Raw genomic sequence first — 14016 nt, forward strand, 5'->3', positions numbered from 1 at the left:
CATGGGAAAATGCTCAAACTAAAGAAGTGTATGTCCTAGTAGTATTTGCAAACAGCTCCCTTTTGGGAATGTAATTCTTCCTTGGTCCTGTATTTTGTATAGTTCTGACTCTTTGCTCTCATGATTCTGACATATTGCAGGATTAGGCCCCGGGTTTGTTTCATTATCACTCTTATTTTATGTCAATTACATTTTAATGTTATCACTGTATCTTTAAATGCATATAACCATCTGATTATGCCTTATTATAAAGTGTTTTATCATCATCACTCTTTTTAAAAGAAGTACCAGAAACATACCTTTAATAACAGAGGGTTTTAAAAACAGAAAATGAGAACCAGAAGACAAAGAGTATTTTGACAGTACGCCTAGTTTGTTTGTTTGTTTGTTTTGAGACGGAGTCTCGCTCTGTCGCCTAGGCTGGAGTGTAGTGGCGTGATCTCGGCTCACTGCAAGCTCCGCCTTCCAGGTTCAAGCCATTCTCCTGCCTCAGCCTCCTGAGTAGCTGAAATTACAGGCGTGCGACACCATGCCTAGCTACTTTTTTGTATTTTTAGTAGAGATGGGGTTTCACCTTATTAGCTAGGATGGTCTCAATCTATCTCCTGACCTCATGATCTGCCCGCTCTGGCCTCCCAAAGTGCTGGGATTACACGTGTGAGCCACGGCGCCCAGCCAACAGTAAGCATAGTTTGATTCATTTTTTAAAAAAGATATTCAAGCTTAAGTGGCATTTTACATTTTATGTTTTCAGTTATTTAATAGTTTTAACAATTACTTTACACAGAACCCCCAAATTGTCCGCAAACACCATAGGTATTTCATTTTGAAAAGGATATTTTTGATAAAGATGACTGGCTAAAAAAGCAAGAAAAGCAACACCCAAAATGTGTACCCCAAGCTCATTCTGGAGGTATTCAGTGTACAATCTCTCTTGAATCCTAAGCAAGCTGGTAATGCTTGGCCCAGAATTCCCAAATAATGATTTGTGTCTGAAATTTCCCATGAGGTTTTGCAATGTTCCATTCATACCCATGACAGTCCAGAACAATACTAATCCAGAAGCATTTTTAGGTAATTGAGAGTATATTTTTTAAACATCATCTATGCACAATACAGTGATTAGGCATATTAGGGGTAAAGAGCTTAACAAAACATTGCTGAAACATAATTGCGAGTCTGCATCAAATCAAAAAGGCCACAGAAATATTTAGTATTGTATCTTAGTTTCTGTTAAGTACTTTAAAAATGTAATTAACACTAAAATAATTAGTACAATAGAATTTGAGTTCTTGATTTTTGTTCAGAAAATTTTTACTCTTAATATATTAAACAAACATGGAAAACTTTTGTATTAAAGTCTTCCACATGTAAAACATTTGTCATTCATTCATATCTTTTTCTACTTTACTTCTTCACCAAAAATCGTGTGATGTCTGATCCATGCTTTGATGCTAGAGATTGTCTTCTCACCTGGCTTCTTTCCTTAGCTTGTCTGGCAGTTCTCTAAAAGTTAAAAAATATGCATGTGTACATGTTAGGAAAAAAGCACTGGCTACAGAAGCTCAAAAACTCTTTGTATTGTTAGTCTGGAAAATCTACACTGTCACTACACCCATTTCCCAGTGGCTGGCTATTAAAGAGTTACCAAACGACAAGGCAGAGTATCTCGGCAGCTCTGGCAAGTCCCTGAGGTCCTAGGTTCTTAGGACCAACGTAGCAGGAGAAAACATACAACTTAGGGGATGTCTTGCTACCCAGTGAGAGCATGAATTCCTCATTTGGAGAATAGGGAGGCCCTGATTCTCCCATCTAAGCAGGAGTGTTTTTCTTTTTTTTTTTTTTTTGAGATGGAGTTTTGCTCTTTCGCCCAGGCTGGAGTGAAGTGGTGTGATCTCAGCTCACTGCAACCTCTGTCTCCCAGGTTCAAGCGATTCTCCAGCCTCAGCCTCCAGAGTAGCTGGGATTATAGGCACCTGCCACCACACCCAGCTAATTTTTGTATTTTTAGTAGAGACGGGGCTTTTGCCACGTTGGCCAGGCTGGTCTCGAACTCCTGACCTCAGGTGATCCACCTGCCTCGGCCTCCCCAAGTGGGAGTTCTTAAGGCAACTTGGGATTACCCAGTGAAGAAAATCTACCCACTTCCTATTCTCTGATCCCAGAGGCCATTTCCAACTCAACAGATGAGCTGGTATAGAAAATAAAATGACGTAGACCAGAACTGGATTCTTCCACTATCCCACAAGTAACATTTTTCATGAGAATCTAAAAAAATAATTACAGAAAGGGCTGCATTTTCTTTGGCTACTTCTTAATTCTCATATAGGTCTTGAATTTGCTACTAACTTGCACAGCTGAGAAATCAGATGACTTTTTTTTTTTCCAACTGAAGTCCATGTGAGGTGATCCACGTGGAAAGAGTAAGGACAGAAGAGAAGCTTACGGTGGGGGGCGGTGGCTCACACCTGTAATCTCAACACTTTGGGAGGCCAAGGTGGGTGGATCATCTGAGGTCAGAAATTCGAGACAGCCTGGACAACATGGTGAAACCCTGTCTCTACTCAAAACATAAAAATCAGCTGGGTGTGGTGGCGGGTGCCTGTAATCCCAGCTACTCAGGAGGCTGAGGTAGGAGAATCAGCTTGAACCCGGGAGGCGGGAGGCGGAGGTTGCAGTGAGCCGAGATCGTGCTGAGATCACGCCACTGCTCTCCAGCATGGGTGACAGAGCGATACTCCATCTTAAAAAAAAAAAAAAAAGAGTAGTAAAGAGTTCATACATTATAAACATTGGCAAAGGATCTGAAATAGTTCTCAAAAATTTAAATATAACTGATTAGCATCTTTTTAAAACATCAGTGTCTTTAGCAAACAAAACAATTTCAGGCCTTTCTCCCCTTGCACCACAATGGCACCCACTGACCGTACCCAGTGGCAGTTAAGTGGGCTTCTGGGGTCATAAATGAGTAAAGTTCTTTGGAAAACAGTTTGGTGATAAATTCCTACATTGTCAAAAATATCCAAATACTTTTGACTCAGTGATTTTTACACATGATAATCTACCTTAAGGAATGACCTCAAAATGCAGAAAACAGTTTTGTTTACAAAAAGTGTGCTTGGTGGCATGATGTATAAAAGCAGAAAAATTTAAATAAGTATTAATCAGTATGGGAATGGTTAAGTAAAGTACAGTAGAGATCTGCTCAATAGAATATTGTATTATGCAGTCATTTTAGATGATGTAAGTTATGAATGGTTAGAGAACATGAGAAATGGTTAGATCTTGCTGTAACTGAAAAAAAGTTGAATACGAAGTTGCATATTGAATATTTCTAAGATGATCTCAACAGGTAAATCCCATTACCTTTTACTGGACTGCCTGTAAAAAATTTATCCTGGTAGATAAACAATAGTATGTGTTTTTTTCCCTCTCATTCTAAGCAACAGGTAAGTAACTACCAAAAGATGGGGCAGAGTTAATTGGTTTCATACTTTGGCCAGCAATGAAACCTTTGTATGTTGAACTGTGTTGATCCTAGAGATAACTTATCAATGTTTTCAGATATTTCAGGATATCCTTAGTTATATGCAAACATGTATCACTGCCCCAATTCACCAAACTTCCAGTTTGGGTCTCATCAAGACAATATGTAAATTGTATTCATTTCTTTCTTGGTAGTGGTGCAAATGTCTTGGTCCTAGAATTAATGAAAAGGGAAGCAGCTTTTCTTGCATCTGTGACACGGGCCTTGAGAGGAAAGGCAAGTGTTAGATGATGAAAGGAGTAAAATGCGCCTCGAATCTCAGACCAGGAATAAATTCATCCACATAATCTTCCACACCTGTGTGCACAATTTTCCATCTGACTTCTCAGGATGCAGTCAAAGCTATATGAGAGCTTCACTGACCTCTTTGTGACAGACTGTGCAGAGAGTCTGCAGGTTGTCCAGGGAACATTGTCCTCCTCCCCCATACACTGGCTTGATGTGATCCACCTGCCAGAAATGTCCTTCCCCTGGGTTTCTTATCATTTCATTTAGCTGCAATAAGAATACAAGTCAGCAGTTTTCAACATATACTGCAAGAAGTGTTTGTTGGTTTTGCATTGTGCAATCATGTTTATACAGGAAAATCATGGGGAAAAATACATCAGGAGAGCTTTGAATAGCTTTTATTGTGAGTAGAAAAAAACCCTCTGTTTGAAGTTTGAAAGCAATAAGATGTGTTTTTTTTCTCCCTTACCTCATTTTGAAAGAATTACAAGAAAATATAAAATACCAAGACTCCTGACAGATTGGGAAAAACTGGTTTTTCTGCATCTGTAAGTTAGTTTATATATTCACTAAACCAAATCTAAGAAAAGCATAACAATAGGTTAGAAATTTAAAACTTCTCAATACTACTGAGTCAAACAATCTTTAATTGTTGACCTAAATGCTTTTGTCACTACACAATGGCAGTTTAATGTCAATAGCTATTACCTAGAACTTTTATACTATTCACCAGAGAACTTTCCAAGTTACGTGAACTGGAATGAAATTTCTAGAACAAATATCTGTAACTTGCATATTTGGAATAATTAAAGATGACCATTTAAAGTAGCCTTTATTTAGGCCATGTGTAAATATAAAATATACACATTTTATATTTAATCAGTGATAACCTACATTAAAATGGGATGTATTTTATCATTTTACCTGAGGTAGTAAAACCAACTCACACCATGGAAATGCAGTTGTCTAAATATCACAGAGATGAGTGTGGCACTTGCTTTTATTTCCTTCAACTTAACGGCTGCTGGCCTTGGGAACCCATGATTATGTATAAAGCCTGTTTAAGAAAGCGTGTCAGGCGCAATGACCTGATCAATAGTGCTGGCCCATGAGGAGTCACAAGAGGCAGCAAGTTGGAGCAGTAAACTTTGTCCAGCTGACCTTTGTTACTGCCTGCCTTATCTTCTCTTCTGTGCTGAACTTCCCAACTACTGTTAGAAGAATGTATTGATTTTTGTTTTCGAGGTTGGCATTGTAAGAAGCTACTACAAATGGCGGTCTTGTGCATCAAGCAAATGGCATAGTCTTAGGAAAAAAAATCCATTTTGGCTTTGCCTTTTTAAACCAATTCCTTCTCTCTGAGCAGCCCCCACTCTGACAGACTCAATAATTCAGAAGATGCTTCTTTAGTTTTTCCAAGCAACTGTAAGGCAAATCACTTGGGGCCACTCTTGGATATCCGAAATTTGCCCGCCTCTTGAAAGAATCACTTGATGTGGTAGTGCATGCCTGTAATCCCAGATGTTTGGGAGGCTGAGGCAGAAGGATCGCTTGGTCCAGGAGTTCAACATCATCCCGAGCAACACAGTGAGACCCCAGACCCAATCTCAAAAAAAAAAAAAAAAAAATATATATATATATATGTATAAAATCACTCTCTTTAACTAGTCCTACCTAATTCGAGCCTATTGTGTTCCTTATTCTCAGAGCACTTTTGTTTTGGATGTCTCTTATATTACTTCTGCATTCCTGGACAGGTTGCTTTCAATGACCTTGAGTCATTTTGTTGCATGTCTTCTGGAAGCCATCACACTGAGAGAGCAGTAACTGGAGTCTGACTGACATCCCTGGGATGTGTACAATATGTCCCTCACCAATTAGACCAAAAGATCTTTCAGGAACTCTGGATATCATTAGAGAAATAGTGTATTTCCCTGTCTCTCAGAGACATGCTAATTCATTTTTACAGAAATGCTGATTAATTCATTTGCTCATAATTCAGCAACACTGTCCTAGGTAAATAAAAATACATAATTTGTCTAACTGGAAGGAATTCATCCAATATTTTAGTGGGCAGACAGTGGCTGAGGGGTGATTCTTCTTAAATTAAGCACACTACAAAATTATATTTTATTTAGAGATGGGGTCTCACTCTGTTGCCCAGGCTGGAGTGCATTGGCACTATCACAGCTCACTGCAGCCTTGACCTTCTGGACTCAAGCAATCCTCCTATCTCAGCCAACCAAGTAGCTGGGACTACAGGTGCATGCTACCACACCCGGTTAATTTTGCTTTTCTTTTCTTTTCTTTTTTTTTTGGAAAAAAGGGGTTCCACTATGTTGCTCAGGCTGATAACTCTTGGCTCAAGCAATCTTCCCACCTTGGCCTCTCAAAGTACTGGGATTACAGGTATGAGCCAAAGCCTGGCTTGCTTTGAAATTTAGAATTGTTCAGATAGCAAGATTAGAAATCCAACTGAATTTTGGAAATGAAAGTGAATACTGATGATAGTGTGCTATAAATAATAATTTGTCATAAATTGGTGTATTAAAATTACATTTTTCAATGCAATGAACACATATATGTATGTGAGTGTATATACACATACATAGCCTTCTGATTGTGATGGACTACACTTCTGGGTTATCTGTCTGCCCCTTGTCATTCAATATTAACATATGGAAAGGGGAATTGCCAGACCATAGGTGCCTCTTGATACACTGCACCACCTGTTAAGATCTTTTCCCAAAATAACTGAATGAGAATGAAATTAAGCCTCTAGATCTTACAATTATTATTCAGAAAATTGGGGGAATAGAAGAACATGTCAAACAATACCTTGCGATACAGGGAGATAAATCCGGAATGGCAAATGATCCAGTATATCCAGCCATTGATAGTATAAAAAAGGAATGGGGTGCTATTATAGATTAAATGAAGCATAAGAAGCATTATAATCAAATATACTATGTGGGTGACATTTTGATACTAATCTGAACAAAGTAACTATAAAATGCTTTTTTTTTTTTTTTTTTTTGAGACAGAGTCTTGTTCTGTTGCCCAAGCTGGAGTGCAGTGGCGTGATCCTGGCTCACTGCAACTTCTGCCTCTCAGGTTCAAGCGATTCTTCTGCCTCAGCCCCCGAGTAGTTGGGATTACGGGTGCCCGCCACCACGCCTGGCTAAATTTTTATACTTTTAGTAGAGATGGAGTTTCTCCATATTGGCCAGGCTGGTCTCAAACTCCTGACCTCAGGTGATCCACCTGCCTTGGCCTCCCAAAGTGTTAGGATTACAGGTGTGAGCCACTGCGCCTGCGAAAAGGCGTTTTTGAGACAACCTGGGAAACCAAGCATAGACTTAGTATAATTAAGGAATTATAATTGTGTTGGGTGTGATAACTCGTACTGGGATTATATTTAAAAGAAAGAGAGGAAAGGAAATGAGGACTAGGAAAGAGTGCAGGAGGAAAGGAGAAAAGGAAGGGAGAGAGAGAGAAAGGGGAAGAGGGAGGGGGGAAGAGGGGAGGGAGAGGAAAGGAAGGATAGAAGTAAGGAAGGAGGTCTTTACCTGTGAGAGATACAGAATGAAAATATTCAAGAGTGAAAAGAAATGTCTGGAATTTTCTTTAAAATAATCTAGGAGATGGCCGGGCGTGACGGCTCATGCCTGTAATCCCAGCAGTTTGGGAGGCTGAGGCGGGTGGATCACCTGAGGTCAGGGGTTCAAAACCAGCCTGGCCAACATGGCAAAACCCCGTCTCTACTAAAAATACAAAAATTAGCCAGGCGTGGTGGCACATGCCTGTGATCCCAGCTACTCGGGAGGCTGAGGCATGAGAATCACTTGAACCCAGGTGGCAGAGGTTGCAGTGAGCTGAGATTGCGCCACTGCACTCCAGCCTGGGTGACAAGGGTGAAACTCTGTCTCAAAAAAAAAAAAATAAATAAAAATAATAAATAAAATAAAATAAAATAAAATATTCTAGGAGAAACAAACAAGTGAGTCAATGGCAGACAAAAATCAATGCCAAAATGCTGGAAACTGTTAAAGCTGGCTGATGGACATATGGGTCCATTATTTTCTCTCCTTTTATATATTTGAATATTTCCATGTTAAAATGTAAAAAATAAAGTTAGAGAGTCAATATTCATTACTCAGTACAATGCTGCCTTCTATCTATCACATGATTATAACTTACCTGTTCTAATGGGAGCTTTGAAGTCCAGGTAGCATCCAGAAGTTTCTTCCTCTGACTTTTAGGGGCATCTCTCAGATGTAAAAAGAGTTCTTGTGCATTCACATTACAGAGCTGACACACACCACGTTCAGTTTCAAATACTTTGGCTCGCAGGTAGCTGTTATTAGATCGAATCCAAAACTCTTCCTGACATTTCAGAGAGCAAAACCGTGAATCCCAAGCGTTCACTTTACATGCTTGCTTAGTCTGGCAAGTGGGTTGCTGACAGTGAAGGCAAAGTGGATTTCCTTCATTATCCACAGCTTGCAAATAGCCTTTGGATGTAGAGGGCTTCACAGTGAGATCTGCCTGCACTGTGTATGGATTTAGAAATGGGACACAGGCTCCATCTTCAAGAAATTTTCTACAATTGAAAAAACACTGAATAGGTAACTAATGAATGAATACTCTAAATAGTAATTGCTTCATATAAAGGTTATCAAAGTTTCTATACGGATAAATAGTAAACATGGATCACAGTGTAGAAATAAAATAGCTATAGTCAGCACTCTATATTCCATGCCATGTAAGGAAGAATGATGTGTTACAAAAAATAATTTGAATATAAATACGTTGCCTCTCTTGGGAATTTAGATGCTCTCGTGTTAAATGATCTGGAAACATGTGAAACATGAAAACATGTAAAACATCTGGATAAGCTGTTAGAAAATGCTTCTTCAGGCTGGGAAAGGACAGCCTAATGTAAAACCCCACTAAAGCTTAGTGGCTACCCTGCTCCTTAAATATATGGGGTCACACACCTCATTAGCTCAGAGAAGTCATTACAAACTCTCTCCTCCAGCCTCTGCTTGCACACAGGAAACAGAGTCACAGCCATAAAGTGACAGAGTGAAATAGCTGACAGTGCTGATAGGAATTAGAACAGAAGACTTGCTCCTACAGGTAAACGCAGAGTTGATGAAATTAAACATGCTAGGATACAAAACATAATAGGATATGTGATCAATTTGTTAGAATAAAAGAAAAGGTACACTACTCAATTTTATTAGAAAGTCCTACTTGGGAAGTAACAACAGCTGCTCTATTTTTTCATGGTTGTTTGAAAGAGTTAAAAGAAAGACTTCTAATGATGGAGCTCAAGATTGAGGGACAGAGCCCAGATTTAACCTCAGGTCTCCTGGCATCTACCCCCAAGCCGTGGGGCAGGTTACTTAGTCCACCTGGTCTCAGTGTCCTTCCTCATCTTTAATGTTTAAAATGAGGACACCAGGTACCTCAACAGGTTGCTAGGACAACTGAAGAGCTACTATCTTGTGAAAGTTCTTTGTAACATCTAAAGTGGTCACGCAAAGGTGAGACATTATTTTGAATATCAAAATGTAAAGAAGTGGAATTAGTACTACTATATACTAGTAGTAGAAAAACCTTACTTTGTGAAAGGATCCTGTGGCCTGGACTCCTTTGTGATCAGACGGACATGGCCCCCAGTATTCTTCACTTTATCCACTGAAGCTATGGCAACATCTTCTTTGGTTATGTATCTAAAACAATGATATGTTAAATAGATTCCCTCTATCTCATAAAAAAAAGTCTCTATTGCATGTTCACATTGTTCCTTGCAAAAGCAATAGAAGAAAAAGCAAGCACAATTCTATTCACTGTGCTAAAACTCAAGTTAGAAAATGGAATTTTTACCCTTTATCTTGGTGTTCATTATGTGAGAAATACATTTCTTTGTTCCAAATTAGTTGTCTCAGATTTCTTTTTCTAAGAAATCTAAGAGTCATTCAATATCCTTTGGACCAATTTTCATTTAGGGGAAAGAGGAGTGGGTGTGAGAATAAGAAATGATCAAATACACGCACAACTGACAGCCTTAAGGAAACTGCTTGGCAAGCTGTGCAGAAAATCTCTAACTGTATTTTACTTCCCTCTTGGTCATCCCTTCAAGGCTTCTCCAAATTACCTTAGTCAGTTATAATGGTGTATCAGTGTTTGGGTAAACTGAGTCTCTTTTCAGTTAACTGGGTTCAATCACATTTTCTGTAATCTGAAGGTTGTTTCCCTTATTATCAGCCCATACAGGGTTTATGGATTCTTCCACAGAAATAAAGCCACCCTTGACGTGGGATTCAGAACCTTATTACCCAACACTAACAATACCACACAATGGTTCAGGGACTAGAAGTAAAGAGAAGTTATTCTGATTAAAGGTGATGGGGGAATTTAAGTTGGTGAAATGCAATTACCCAATTAATTCCTTCCCATTATATTAATTGGCCTACTTTCTCTGGTGGTTTACACCTATTATAGACTTTTTTGGAAATTAGTTTAAACATGAATTTCTTAATATTATTGAATGCTTCTTAATTAGGCAGCTTGACAATAAAATTAAAGTTCAATCAAAATGGAATTGTGCAATTGTAGGTAAAATTTTAGAAATTTGCTTTATGTTATTAGGATAGATTTAACAAACAGGTTTCCTTTTTTAAATAAACTATTTTATTCATTTTTAATTAGGTGATATAAGCACATGGTTCTAAACTCAAAAGGCAAACAAGTGTGTTTATGGTGATGAATAATTTTCTCTGTCACTCCTTTCTTCCTTTTGCCCCTCCCCAAAAGTTACCTCTGTTGCCAGTTTTGTTTTTATTTTATTTTGACTCAAAATGACCTTGAGTCATTTTGTTGCATGTCTTCTGGAAGCCATCACACTGAGAGAGCAGTAACTGGAGTCTGACTGACATCCCTAGGATGTGTACAATATGTCCCTCACCAATTAGACCAAAAGATCTTTCAGGAACTCTGGATATCATTAGAGAAATAGTGTATTTCCCTGTCTCTCACAGACATGCGAATTCATCTTTGCAGAAAGGCTGATTAATTTAATTTATTTTACTTTATTTTATTTTATTTTATTTTTTGAGACAGGGTCTCACTCTGCCGCCCAGGCTGGAGTGCAGTGACACTATCTTGGCTCATTGCAACCTCTGCCTTCTGGGTTCAAGCTATTCTCATGCCTCAGCCTCCCAGAGCTGGGATTACGGGCATGCACCACCATGCGAGGCCTGTCTCAGCCCGTCTCAGCCTCCCAAAGTGCTGGTATTACAGGTGTGAGCCACCGTGTCTGGCTCATTTTAGAAATCGTTTATTTTTGGCCTGGCATGGTGGCTCACACCTGTAATCCCAGCACTCTGGGAGGCCAAGGTGGGTGGGTCTCCTGAGGTCAGGAGTTCGAGACCAGCCTGGCCAACATATTAGTCTCTGCTAATAGTGATAAGTATCTCATCATAGATTTTAAAATTTGCATTCCTATTAAGAGTAATGGGGAATATCTTTTCACACATTCACATGGTGAAACCCTGTCTCTACTAAAAGTACAAAAATTAGCTGGGCATAGTGGTGTATGCCTGTAATCCCAGCTACACGGGAGGCTGAGGCAGGAGAACCACTTGACCCAGGAAGATGGAGGCTGCAGTGAGCTGAGATTGCGCCACTGCACTCCAGCCTGGGTGACAGAGAGAGACTCTGTCTCAAAATAAATAAATAAATAAATAAATAGTTTATTTCTTTTCTGAGTATAGGTGTATACCTTTTATTTACTTATTTTTGCATTTCCATTGATACATCATTTACATGGCATAAAATTCACCAATTAAAAGTTTACAATTAAGTGCATTTTAGTATATTCACAAGGTTGTACAACCATCACCACTAATTCCAGAATATTTTCATCACTCCAAAAAGAAACCTGAGGCTGGGTGCAGTGGCTCATGTGTGTAATCCTGGCACTTTGAGAGGCCAAGGCGGGTGGATCATTTGAGGTCAGGAGTTTGAGACCAGAATGGCCAACATGGTGAAACCTTGTCTCAACTAAAAATACAAAAGTTAGCCGGGCATGGTGGTGTGCACCTGCAGTCCCAGCTACTCGGGAGGCAGGGGCAGGAGAATCACTTGAACCCCGGAGGCAGAGGTTGCAGTGAGCTGAGATCATGCCAGTGCACTCCAGCCTGCGCAACAGATTGAGACCCTGTCTCAAACAAAAACAAAAAACGAAACAAAAAGATACCCATACCCACTAGCACTCATTCTTCATTATACCTTTTATTTTTAGAAATAAATAATAGCATAGCATATATACTGATCTTCACCTTGCTCTTTTTACCAAAACATGCTTCTCAGAGATCTTTCCTTATTAGGATTCATAGTTTCCCTATTCTTTTTAATGGCTCCATGTTATTCCATTATATGGATAAACCATATATTTGATCAGTCTCTGATAAATGGACATTTAGCTTGTTTCCAGTCTTTGCTATCACAAACAATGCTGTAATAGATACCGTTATATATGATATTTTCTACACATTATGTATCTGTAGAATAAATCCCTGGAAATAGAATTCCTTGGTCAAAGGTCTTAGGTGTTTTAAATGTGGGTAGATTTTGACAAATGTCTTTCCTCTAAGGTTATACCAGTGTACGTGTCCACCAGCAACAAATGAGTATCTGTTTCTTCTCTTTCACTAGCACAATGTCATTTTTAAAGTCTCTGCTAATAGTGATAGGTATCTCATTGTAGATTTTAAAATTTGCATTCCTATTAAGAGTAAGGGGGAATATCTTTTTACATGTTTGCACTCTACTTGCATGTCTTTCTTAGAGCAAAAAGGAAATTAAGCCATCGTGCTCCAGTCTGGGCAGTAGTAGTAGTAGTTAAAGCACAGTAAATTGTTGTAGAGTTCTTTTACTTGCCCTTTTAGTTCCCAAACTTCCTCCTTCTCTGGCCCCACCTCCAACAATTTCTTCAACCATTTTATTCCCTTGGAAAATGCACTCGGGAAAGTATTTCTGTGAATTCTAAATGAACTCAAAAGCTTCCTAGCTTTAGGGGCAATGGGATATTAAGCCTTGCCTGAGGTATTATTATTCAATGTTTAAAAGCTTAAAAACCTAATTCAGTAACTTTAAAAGATGCTGAGAAATCTAGTCAGAGATTTAGAAACTAAAAATAACCTTTTGCTTTCCTACAAGAGGTTTAAGAATAAATTTTTGGAAACCACAAGAAACAGATGAACCAATTCCAAAAAAGGGAGCTGACAACTTTTCAAATGTAGTTGCAAGTTGCCAATACTTAATTTTCTGCTGAGGTTTGCGAGGAAGTTCACCAACTCCCAAAAGGATTATGGTAAATCCCAATTTTAGTAAATAGAGAAGGAAGGATGTTGTCTACTAAACAAATTCCTGGATAGGGACGGGAGTGGAAGATAGCAATTTTTGCAAGAAGAGTGTACGTCGCAAAGTGGCCCACATCAATGAACACAATCCTGGGCTCTGGATTTCTGACCTGCTTTGGAGCTCAGCTATAACTAGTGATTAAACAATTGGCATCCTAAACATGACAGGGCTCCAAGTGAATTAGGCCTGCCTCTGATAAATGGTACTGGTAACCATAACAATGGCTGGTAATCTTGGCTTCCATTCACATGTAAAAGTGAGATATTTAAAAGCTGACTGCAAGCTCTGAGCTTGGATGGGGCCCGCAAACTGGTGGACATCACTGGCGGATAATCTGGTTGGAGACCTAGCCATTGCATTTGGGGGAATGCCCAAAGTCAGTTAACTATAGGTCTTTTTTCAGAACCACTCAATACTTTTAAGAAAGAAATCCTCTAACCTCCTGTTTAGGAAGTAAAATGTCGCTGCTGTCAATCTGAAAGCTGCGCCAAAAAGAGGGTCTGGGGAGTCTCAGTTTTCAATCTAATACCTCACTCTTTTTTTTTTTTTTTTTTTGAGACAGAGTCTCGCTTAGTCGCCCAGGCTGGAGTGCAGTGACGCGATCTCGGCTCACTGCAAGCTCCTCCTCCCGGGTTCACGCCATTCTCCTGCCTCAGCCTCCCGAGTAGCTGGGACTGCAGGCGCCCGCCGCCTCGCCCGGCTAATTTTTTGCATTTTTAGTAGAGACGGGGTTTCACCGTGTTAGCCAGGATGGTCTCGATCTCCTGACCTCGTGATCCGCCCGCCTCGGCCTCCCAAAGTGCTGG

General features: G+C 39.4%; 1 protein-coding gene across 11 annotated transcripts in view; it reads right to left on the reverse strand.

Annotated features, from left to right (window-relative positions):
* Positions 1–740: 740 nt before the first annotated feature.
* The window catches only part of ZRANB3 (zinc finger RANBP2-type containing 3), a 308526-nt gene continuing 295250 nt past the window's right edge, over positions 741–14016 (reverse strand). For 7 of the 11 annotated variants that reach the window (XM_031651752.1, XM_031651751.1, XM_031651754.1 and 4 more), the window contains 4 exons: positions 9406–9516; positions 7976–8378; positions 3911–4042; positions 1068–1506 (listed from right to left, as the gene is read on the reverse strand). In XM_031651752.1, coding sequence (XP_031507612.1) covers positions 1408–1506; positions 3911–4042; positions 7976–8378; positions 9406–9516 — 745 coding nt within the window. In that variant the 3' untranslated portion in view covers positions 1068–1407. Of the gene's footprint in view, positions 1507–3910; positions 4043–6127; positions 6696–7975; positions 8379–8432; positions 8948–9405; positions 9517–14016 lie in introns of those variants that run through there. The other 4 variants (XM_031651750.1, XM_031651757.1, XM_031651756.1 and 1 more) reach the window with 3 other exon arrangements.

This window comes from Papio anubis, chromosome 10 (genome assembly GCF_008728515.1).
Source record: "Papio anubis isolate 15944 chromosome 10, Panubis1.0, whole genome shotgun sequence".
Classification (NCBI taxonomy): Eukaryota; Metazoa; Chordata; class Mammalia; order Primates; family Cercopithecidae; genus Papio; species Papio anubis.